This window comes from Schistocerca serialis, chromosome 1 (assembly GCF_023864345.2).
Source record: "Schistocerca serialis cubense isolate TAMUIC-IGC-003099 chromosome 1, iqSchSeri2.2, whole genome shotgun sequence".
NCBI lineage: Eukaryota > Metazoa > Arthropoda > Insecta > Orthoptera > Acrididae > Schistocerca > Schistocerca serialis.
This window is the reverse complement of record NC_064638.1, coordinates 210,345,162-210,356,670: the sequence shown is the minus strand read 5'-3', so window position 1 is coordinate 210,356,670 and position 11,509 is coordinate 210,345,162. Positions and strand designations below refer to the sequence as shown.

The 11,509-nt window shown below is 43.4% G+C and overlaps 1 protein-coding gene across 3 annotated transcripts in view; it reads right to left on the bottom strand.

The window, feature by feature from the left end:
• Positions 1–246: 246 nt before the first annotated feature.
• Positions 247–11,509, bottom strand: part of LOC126466050 (centrosomal protein of 76 kDa-like) — a 133,193-nt gene continuing 121,930 nt past the window's right edge. The window contains exons 9-11 of one of the 3 annotated variants that reach the window (XR_007585980.1): positions 1,423–1,640; positions 924–1,064; positions 490–642 (exon numbers count right to left, since the gene is read on the bottom strand). Coding sequence is in view for 2 of the 3 variants with exons in the window: in XM_050096355.1 (XP_049952312.1) it covers positions 489–642; positions 1,423–1,640 (372 nt within the window). In the remaining variant the exon portion in view is untranslated. Of the gene's footprint in view, positions 643–923; positions 1,065–1,422; positions 1,641–11,509 lie in introns of all 3 variants that reach the window. The other 2 variants (XM_050096355.1, XM_050096354.1) reach the window with 2 other exon arrangements.

Below are 11,509 nucleotides of genomic sequence, written 5' to 3'. Positions count from 1 at the left end.
GATACCCTAATATTTGGTACTGTGGGAAGCATTCTATGACATACACTTCACAGTTGTTTTTAGAGTATGGATGTAGCTGTAAATGTAGATATATATTACTTCCACAAATATCGCAAGAGGTTAAAGATCAGCATCTATTGATTATGAAAGAAATTTACTCTACATAAAAATGTTTCCATGTTTTGTAGTTTAGCTGGTGTCAATCGTCGCAGCTTATAAATACCGTAAAACTTTACCTTTATTTTCATTCTTTCAGTATTCAGTATACAATAGTACAACTTCAGTAACATGATGTGGACATGCATTGCTGCACAAATTGACTCACATCATTTCTCTACAAAGAGAGTCAAATCAGTCCTCTACAAAGGAAGACTGGAAATGCTAGAAAATCTTCACACTCAAATACATTTGTATCATCAAGTCCTAATAACACACAGGTGTAATTGTGCTCCATAAAATCAGAGATTCTATGTAAACAAAGGTCTCGACTAAATCAAATTTTTATCTTTAATTATTCTGTATTTACAGGCAACTATTAGCCACACTGAAAGAATATTTTCTGGATAAACATATGCAGAGACGCCTAATGCTAATTTCACATCTGGCTCCTTGCAGAGAATTATATCCCGTATTAGAGGATGCCTGAAACAAAATAAAATTTCTTCAGGAAACTAAAGATAAATCAACACAAACAGGTTGTGTAAATAATCAGCCACTACAAAAATATATCTTTATGATCCCAATTGAAAATTGTCAAAAATAATAGTTAACAATGTTTGGGAAAAGAAATGTCTATTCAGCAACTGTTTGTTTCCTACTTTCTGTCTCTTTCTTTCATATGACAGAGGTGTTGTTTAATAGTTCTGAAACTACCATTCCAAACAATTTTTTGTTTTTCCAAATTTGTGCATCTATAAGCTCACCTCCAGCTATTTGTTCAGCAGTTGCTGAGTACACAGAACACAGAGAAGCTACGATGTGTTGTAAAACTTTCTTGAAAAAATTAAGTGCTGCAGCGAAATAAAGATCTAATGTCATTTGTGAGCATAGAATTGGAGGAAGATCTGTAACAATTTGAACAGAGATAAATAAAACATATGGTTTTGGTCCTGGACTTACAATTTCTATCTTATTTTGAGTGTGTGATTTACTAAGGTGTGTAAAATAAAATTTATTGTATCAGCTGTGAAAATTGAGAACGGTAACAAATTTTAGTCTCTTCTTGTGTTACCACACATGTGAAACTTCCAAAGGAAGAACAAAATATATAACATTAAGCTATAATGCTAACATTTAAATTCAGATTTATTTTATAATATTTACTCATGCATAACAGCAAATGTGTTTGTAAAGGGAAATCTTTCATACTAGACAAAACATAAACTATAAACAGACAGAACATAACAATCTTTTGTTTTTTACCTCATGCAATGTCCAAAAATTCGCCTCACTGGAATGTCACTAACATGCAAAGGCAGTGCTCTAAATGTAAAATCTTCTGGGATATTACTATCAATAATTTCTTCAAAATCTTCTGTAACCAGAGCTGTACCAGTCTGGCGTGCTGTTTCATATGATGCTAAGAGCTGCAGCAAATATTGCTCCAGATTTCGGTCCCAGCGTGTCAGTAGATTAAAATCCTGTAAATAAGAACTATAAGCATTATTTAACAGCACCTATGACTTAAAAATGCTGTGGAGAATCCTAATACTGATGATGCTCTGTAATTTCCATTATTTTCCCAACAAAATTTCGCATACACCTTCATTGGTTTCCACACAGGATTGTAAAGTTGGGTTCATTTCAGTCCTGAGGAGAATAATTCTTGCAATTCTATTGTCCATAATGTATCAGTCTTTAGCTTCCTCCCTATTAATAATAATTTCTGTGGTACACTTCAATGATATAGTTTGTATTTCCATATAACTAAGTGTTGTTGTTGTTGTTGTTGTTGTTGTTGTTGACTGGTGGAAAGATAGATGACAATGGACTGAAACTGAACATGAATACGGAACTGGCACTTCATACTAAGGAAATTTTTCTGTTGTAAATAATTACTGTAAAGGGTGACTATGCAATTAAATCTGAGAGTTCAAGGAGCAAGGTGAAAACTTAGAAAGGATTTGCTCTGACATAGTATGCCGAAAAAAGTTTAAGATGTGTAAAAGTTTTAGGTTGCTTGCCATACAGAGATTTTAATGATAAATAAGGGAAGGAGTAGGTGTAGAGTGGGTGAGGGGTGTGCCAGAGAGGGTTGGGAGAAGGGCAAAGATGGTTGGAAATGAGAGGTAGCTGGTGCATGGAGTAGGAAAGTGACACCAGTGAGTTTGTTTTGGTCACAGGCAGCGGGAATCATACTGTGACGTGGAGGAGTGGATTGGGAGGAGAATATAGTTACAGAGAAGATGGAGACTGCAGAGAGGAGAGTCTGAAGACCAGAAAAGTGAAGTTCAGGACATCGGGCAGGGATGGAGTTGAGTGTAAAACAGGGGCTAGCAGTCATTGAGGCCAGCAGGATTATAAGATTGAAAGATGTGTTGCAAGGACAATTCATATCAACATAATTCAGAAAAACTGGTGTTGGGGCAAAGGTCTTAGATGGCACAGGATATGAAGTGACCACTGAACTCAAGCATGTTCTGCTTAGCAGTGTGTTCTGCCACTTGGTGGGCAACTCTGATATTGGCCACAGTTTGGTGGTGATCATTCATTCAGGTGAAAAAGTTGGTTGGTGGTCATGCCCACATAAAATGCTGTGCTGAAGTTACATCAAAGCTAGCCCATGAATGACTGCTTCTACACGTGTCCTTGCATGACGGGACTGGAGTAGGATGTGCTAGATGAGTACATTGAACAGTCCACAAATCTGGACCTTCCAAAGGTGTATGATCCATGACCCATGTCCCTTACTTCACTCATCATGCACCCACACGGCATTGTGCATGGAACACAATCCCCCTTGCCTATGACAAGAATGAACACACCGTTGTCGCATTTCTACCCAATTTGCCTGCTGCCCCCCCTTCCAGCTGTCAATGACCCATCTGCAACCTTCCATCCTGCTTCCACCTCATTTATCCCTTCACCTATTCCACCCGAGACAACCCCTCACCCTGTCTGAGCTTTGGTAATGGCACAATGTAATCAGCCAACAGAATTCAGGTATGCATGTGCATGTGTGCATATGAGTATCAATTAGCTCTGAAGAAGCAGTCATCCAAAAGCTAGTAACATTATTATTGTTGTTTACGAGTCTGTCAGCAACACAACGCCTCAGTTATATGTTGAGTTGTAACTTCTGCTCCATCCATTATTTATATTCTGCCAAGGATTTTCCATTGACATGTAAGGTGTCTTACGAAAGACACCTGTGAGTGGTCCGCCTGTCGCAAGGCACGTTTGACGGCTGTTGCCACTATGTCTGCCAGTTGTCACTAATCGTAATTCTCGGATGCCAATACTTTTCACATACACCCTACACTGTGCTACAAGTGTGCTGGTGTTTTCTTTTTAGTTTTTTTGTCAAGTTTAATTGTTTCAAATATTGTTGCTAGATGTCATTATTGCAACTGTGTCAAGCCCCGGGCTTTACCTGCCTGTACGTCACTGGGCCAGTCCTCAGACAGAAACACTGTGTGCATGTCTTTTATGCTGTACGACTAAGTGTTTGGGTATTTTCTTTTGAGTTTCCTGTAAAGTTTTCATTCAGCATGGTATACACAAAGGATCAATGAGCGTTTTTTGTGTTGAACTATGTGAAGACAGAATCATATGTGGAATGTCAACTTGAATTCATAGAAAAATTTCCCAATGTGCATGTTCACAGTGATTCGATGAAATGCAGATTAGCTAAGAAATTTCAGGAGACTGGATCTGTGTTACACAAACGAAGGTCTAAAGAACCTAGTGTTTTAACTGAAAATAAATTAGCAAGATAGGGGAGGCTCTGGAAAGAAGTCTGAGAAAATCTCTGCACCATTTGACACTTCAGACGATTGTGTCAAGAATATTTGCTCACAGACCTGTGCACAACTGAAATTGAAACCATACAAAATACAGATAGTGCATCAATGGAGAAACTCAGATACTGTTGCATGATGTCTTTATTGCAACTGGCCTTTACAGTCTGTGCAGGATGGGAAAGTTGATCCTGTGATGCTTTTTTTCTGATGAAGTGTGGCTGCATTTGTCAGAGCATGTAAATTCTGAGAACAATTGATGTTGAGGCTGCAGAAATCCTCATGAATTATATCAACAACCTCTTCGAGATGTGAAAACAGGAGTGTGGTGTGCAATTAGTGAAAGACAATTATTGAACCAATCTATTTCCACAAAACAATACGTTCTAACAGGCATGTAAACAACATACTGCATCCTTTTTTTATGAGAACTAACACCTAACAAAAAGATGTACACTTATTTCATGCAGGACAATGCAAGACCACACATCACCAATGTTCTTACGACAGCAGTACAAAATATTTTTGATATGATAGTTGCCTGGCCTCCTCGTTCTCCAGATCTAAATCTGTGTGATTTTTATCTCTGGGGAATGTTAAAATACAAGGTGAAAGCAACCAATCATGCTCAAAGAGTTGGAAGACAGGATTTGGCTAGCCATTTCCCAGATTTCGGAAGCTGAAATTCGTAGTGTGTTTGCTAAGATGTTCAGATGTCAGGCTGATCTTACCACAGAGGGACATCATTTTGATCAGCTACTGCAAATAAAGGTAAGCTCAAGTTAATCAGGCGGCAATGTTGTTTGTGCTTAGAGGAAGCGTGTGCCCAGCCAACTACTGGCAGATCAGTGTCCGAGAGTCAGGCATGGAGGCGACCTGCAGATGCAGTGGCACCAGCCTGTGGCCATGTCGCACAACCCGCAGATCCCTCCTGGGCATTGTGGCTCATCCTGAAGAAGTATTAATAGTTTTCTTTTGGATTTTTAAAATACTGTTTTCAATTTTTCACTGTATATCACTGAGTTTATGCTACTTCACTCAAAGTAATACCTATGATTCTACATAAATATTTTTGAGAAATATCAGAAGCAGGTTGTACAATAAGTTTTACTGGGTTTTCATTAGTGGATATACCAATACCATTTGGTATACCTTTTTTCCTTTCAAAGCACCACAAATACATAATTCAAAAATTGTCACAATGACATGTTACATTAGTACGATCTCGTTACCATCAGAATAGCAGAGCATATTGTCAAAATTAGTATTGTTTTTAAATAACTCTTTTTTTCATTTTTTGAAAATTGTGTTTAGACTCTGCACTCGTTGATTCATTATTTCCACAATACAGACACATCAATATGGTCCTGAAGGTATTAAGCTAACAAGAGATAAACAGCAGCTCCTTAATACATCTGGGGAAGTGGCAGTATTCCTCAAAGTAGTAGTTTTCATTCAATTTGTAACATTTTAAAGTTATAATTCCACCTTAAATTTAGTTTGCATAATCACAAGTTGCATACAATGTAATGATAGTGTATCGACAATACAGTGCACAAATTTGGTTTCTGACACCTGCCTCTTTTTCGTCAACAAATATTTTTATTCATTCCATATTCATGAATTTTTTGCTTTATAATGAAATCTGCAGAACACAATGAATGAATGAATGGATGAATGAACTGATTAATGCCATGAGTAGTATCCCAGATCACGTAATCTGGGGTAGTATCCTTGAAGCTATAAATGCATTTATCTGTAGGCTTCATGTTTCTACTATGTAAACTACATGGCAACTGTGTGGCAGTTGTTGTGAGAACAGATATAATTACACAGTCATTGACATTATTTTGTAGTTTCAGTAACATACCTCGTATCTGCTTAAAACATGTGACCGAAGTCTTAAGTGTGGCGTAGCTCTCAGAGTAGAAAAAAAAAAGACAAACACTGAACCATGTGAGATCACTGTTGCTACATTTCAGTCAATACAAGAATAAATATAACCTACAAGAGATATGACAATATGCGGTTAAGCATCTCTGGGCTCAACTATGAATTTTGCAGTTGCTTGTTTTTGAGCACCCACCAGTGCAGCAGTCATTAAGTATGAGACTACAGATGTGGATGATCACAAGAAGTTGGTAAGAGGAAATAAATGGTAATCAAGTAATGTTAAGGCAGAACAAAAAGACTGTTGCACATTTAGTTTTCTGTCAAAGCCTTCTTAAGGAAAGAAAACCACACCTTCACTTGAGCAAGCACACCTCATGCACACATGGCTCATTCTGGCGACTTGGGGGAGGGGGGGGGGGGGGAGGGAGGGGGATAGCAGTTTATCAGGGTATGGGTGAGGGGAGAGAAGAGTGTTATAGGACATAGGGGTTAGAAACTGTTGGGTAGAAGATGTAGGGGCAATAAGTTACCACAGGTTGAGGCCGGGATAATTTTGGAAGGGGAGAACGCATTGTAAGGATAACTTCCATCTGCACGATTCAGATAAGCTGGTGGAGGGGAGGATCCAGATGGTCCAGGTTGTGAAGCAGCCACTGGAATCAAGCATGTCATGTTCAGCAGCATGTTATGCCACAGGATGGTCTACAATGCTCTTGACCACAGTCTGGCAGTGGTCGTTCATCCAGGTGGACAGCTGGTTGGTAATCATATCAATATGAAAAGGCTGTCGAATGCTTGCAGAAAAGCTGGTATATGACATGCTCTCACAGATAGCCCGGCCTCTGATGGGGTAGGATAAGCCTGTGACAGGACTGGAACAGGAAGTGCTGGGTGGGTGGTTGGGCATGTCTTGCACCTGGGGTACCCCACAGGGGCATGAGCCCTGTGGCAAGGGGCTGGGATTAGAAGTGTCATAGGAATGGACTATGATGATGTGGAGATTGGATGGGTAATGGAGTATCACTTTAAGACGGGGGGGGAAGGATCTTAGATACGAGGTCCCACATTCCAGGACATGATGATAGTCAAAGTCCTGATGAAGGATGTAGTTCCATTGTGCCAGTCTGGGGTGGTATTGGGTGACGAAAGGGGTACTCATTTGTAGCTGGTTCTGGGGGTGGTGGGAGGATTGCAGATGGGTGGAGATATGGCACAGGACCTCTGTTTATGGACTAGGTCTGGGAGACCTAGGCCTTGATGAGACCCTCAGCATACTGGGCAATTCAATGAGACCCTTGCTCTTCAAAACCTGGAGGAGCATTCCAGACACCAATTCCATAAAAGTTATCCAACCCGCTGATATCCCAGTGCCACCTTGAGGCACCGCCATCCAACCTCTATCGTATTCCTCCATCTTGTCAAACCCCCCCCCCCCCCCCCCCGCCCCTTTCCACCCCATAGCAACCAGACCCTGCCTAGTTGACCTTTCCAACGTGCTACAGCCCAAAAACTCCCTGCCAACACACCATTAAATCCATACACAAAACATACCTGGGGCACTGTTGTTACATTTCCACCAAAATACTCTGCCACACAGAAGTTCCAATCCCATCCAAGGGATTCACCTGTAGCCCTAAACCCAAATGTAGTGATGTTGGACTTACACTCCTGGAAATTGAAATAAGAACACCGTGAATTCATTGTCCCAGGAAGGGGAAACTTTATTGACACATTCCTGGGGTCAGATACATCACATGATCACACTAACAGAACCACAGGCACATAGACACAGGCAACAGAGCATGCACAATGTCGGCACTAGTACAGTGTATATCCACCTTTCGCAGCAATGCAGGCTGCTATTCTCCCATGGAGACGATCGTAGAGATGCTGGATGTAGTCCTGTGGAACGGCTTGCCATGCCATTTCCACCTGACGCCTCAGTTGGACCAGCGTTCGTGCTGGACGTGCATACCGCGTGAGACGACGCTTCGTCCAGTCCCAAACATGCTCAATGGGGGACAGATCCGGAGATCTTGCTGGCCAGGGTAGTTGACTTACACCTTCTAGAGCACGTTGGGTGGCACGGGATACATGCGGACGTGCATTGTCCTGTTGGAACAGCAAGTTCCCTTGCCGGTCTAGGAATGGTAGAACGATGGGTTCGATGACGGTTTGGATGTACCGTGCACTATTCAGTGTCCCCTCGACGATCACCAGTGGTGTACGGCCAGTGTAGGAGATCGCTCCCCACACCATGATGCCGGGTGTTGGCCCTGTGTGCCTCGGTCGTATGCAGTCCTGATTGTGGCGCTCACCTGCACGGCGCCAAACACGCATACGACCATCATTGGCACCAAGGCAGAAGCGACTCTCATCGCTGAAGAAGACACGTCTCCATTCGTCCCTCCATTCACGCCTGTCGCGACACCACTGGAGGCGGGCTGCACGATGTTGGGGCGTGAGCGGAAGACGGCCTAACGGTGTGCGGGACCGTAGCCCAGCTTCATGGAGACGGTTGCGAATGGTCCTCGCCGATACCCCAGGAACAACAGTGTCCCTAATTTGCTGGGAAATGGCGGTGCGGTCCCCTACGGCACTGCGTAGGATCCTACGGTCTTGGCGTGCATCCGTGCGTCGCTGCGGTCCGGTCCCAGGTCGACGGGCACGTGCACCTTCCGCCGACCACTGGCGACAACATCGATGTACTGTGGAGACCTCACGCTCCACGTGTTGAGCAATTCGGCGGTACGTCCACCCGGCCTCCCGCATGCCCACTATACGCCCTCGCTCAAAGTCCGTCAACTGCACATACGGTTCACGTCCACGCTGTCGCGGCATCCTACCAGTGTTAAAGACTGCGATGGAGCTCCGTATACCACGGCAAACTGGCTGACACTGACGGCGGCGGTGCACAAATGCTGCGCAGCTAGCGCCATTCGACGGCCAACACCGCGGTTCCTGGTGTGTCCGCTGTGCCGTGCGTGTGATCATTGCTTGTACAGCCCTCTCGCAGTGTCCGGAGCAAGTATGGTGGGTCTGACACACCGGTGTCAATGTGTTCTTTTTTCCATTTCCAGGAGTGTATTAAAGGCCTACTCTCCTTCACCCAATCTTTGAACTAGAAACACTTCTTTGCCACCAATCCCTCCATCCAAAACCAACCTAATCCCAACATTGAACCCTTCCTTTCCCAGTTCACACTGTCATCAACCCATGACCCCCCCCCCCTCCCCTCTCCCACTGACCATCTCCTGGTCACCTTCCAGGAAATCCTTAGCTCAAACTTGGCCTCACTATCCTTCCCCAGGTCCATTCCTAAGACCACTAGCCTTCAGTAAAAGAGAGGACAGGCATACACAATCTCAGGACAAATCCTAATTTAATAACCCTATCAGTAGACAAAGGCTCCACCACTGCCATTCTGAATCACAGCGACTATCTACTGGAAGGCCTTTGCTATTTATCTGGCTCTTCAATCTGTAAACTCTGCCAGAGTGATTCCCTCCCAGAAGTCCAACATAATCTCCAGCCCCTGTTGAAAGCATTCGGCCCTTCCCAGAATCTCTTCCTGAATCCATTTCCCTCCTCATCCCAATGAAAACCTGCACACCCACCTTCTATGTGCTCCCCAAAATCCATAAACCCACTAATATTGGATGCCCCTTTGTAGCTGATTACTTTGCCTTCACTCCAACCAATTGCTGAAAATCTAGCCTCCCAGGCCAAACATATCAACAATTTCCTCCACCGACTCTTCACCATCCTCAACCAATTACCTTCTGTATCCCTTCTCACCACTGTTGACATCACTTCCATAAACACCACCATTCCTCATGCCCATAGTCTGGCTGCTATTTAACAATACCTTTCCCAGTGTCCTTAAGGCTCCTTCCTCAAACACTCTGCTAACTTTATCCCAATGTACAGCTACTTTTCCTTTGAAGGTAAGGTATACAAACAAACCTACACCAGCATGGCACTCTCCTATGCGAGCATGACACTCTCCTATGCCAACCTATTTATGGACCATCTAGAGGAAACCTTCCCAGACTCCAAAAACCCCAAACCCCTGGTCTGGTCAGGTTCACTGATGATATCTTCACGATCTTGACTCAGGGTCAAACCTCCCTTTCCACATTCCCTCACAATCTCAATACCTCCTCCCTCATCCACTTTACCTGGTCCTCCTCAACCCAGTGTGCCACATACCTGGATGTTGACCACCTCCTCTCTGATGGCTCCATCAACATTTCAGTCCACATTTAAACCCATCAACCACCAACAGTACTGGCATTTCAACAGCTAACATCCCTTCTATGTCAAAAAATCCCTCCCACACAGCCTGTCCACTCGAGGATAGCATATCTGCAGTGACAAGAACTCTCTTGCCCAATATGCTGAGGGTCTTACAAAGGCCCTCACAGACAGGCACTAACCCCCAAACCTAGTCCTCTAACAGATGTCCCATGCCATATTCCCACACACTGTCAATCCTCCCACCACTCCCAAGAACCAGCTAAAAATGTGTGCCCCTTTTGCCACCCAGTACCACCTCAGACTGAAACAACTGAACCACATCCTTAATAAGGGCTTTGACAGGTAATCACCATGTCCTGAAATGTGGGATCTCCTATCCAAGATCCTTCCCAGCCCTCTTAAAGTGGCATTCCATCATCAATCCAATGTTCACAACATCCTAGTCCATTCCTATGCCACTCCTTTTCCCAACCCCTTGCCAGAGGAATCATACCCTGTGGAAGACACACATGTAAGACCTGCCCAATCCACCCACCCAGTACTTCTTATTTCAGTGCTGTCAGATGCCTACCTGTGACAGCAGCCATGTCATATACAAACTCTGCTGCAATCATTGGACAGCTTTTTATATTGGTATGACTACCAACGAGCTGTCCCCTCAATGAAGAGCCACTGCCAAACTGTAGCAGAACATGCCGCTGAACATAACATGCTTCATTCCAATGGCTGCTTCAAAACATAGGGCTATCTGGATCCTCCCCTACACCCCCAGCCTAGCTAAATTGCACAAATGGGAGTTATTCTTACAACACATTCTCCCCTCCCAAAATTGTCTCAGCCTTAATTCATGGTAACTTACTGTCCCCCACACCCTCTACTCAACAGTTTCTGCCCCCCTCTGTCCTATCCACATCTACCTCTATACAGTGCAAACCAGTGTAAGGTGCATGGCACATGGCGCGTCCCATTGTACCAGTTATTAAGGTTTCTTCCTCTTACATTCACACATTGAGCAGGGGAAGAATGATTGTTTGAATGCCTCTGTGCGTGCAGAAATTATTCTAATCTTGTTCTCATGATCCCTCTGTGAGTGATATGTAGGGGATTTTAGTACATTCCTGGAGTCATCATTTAAAGCCAGCTCTTCAAACTTTGTTAATAGACTTTGTAGGGATAGTTTACGTCCATCTTCAAGAGGCTTCCAGTTCAGTTCCTACTGTATCTCTGTGAAATTCTCCCACCAATTAAATCAACATGTGACCATTTATTCTGCCTTTCTCTGTATTTCCTCTGTTAGTCCTATGTGGTACAGGTCCCACACACTTGAGCAACATTCTAGGATGGGACACATGTGATCTGTAAGCAATCTCCTTTGTAGACTGATTGCACTTCCCCAG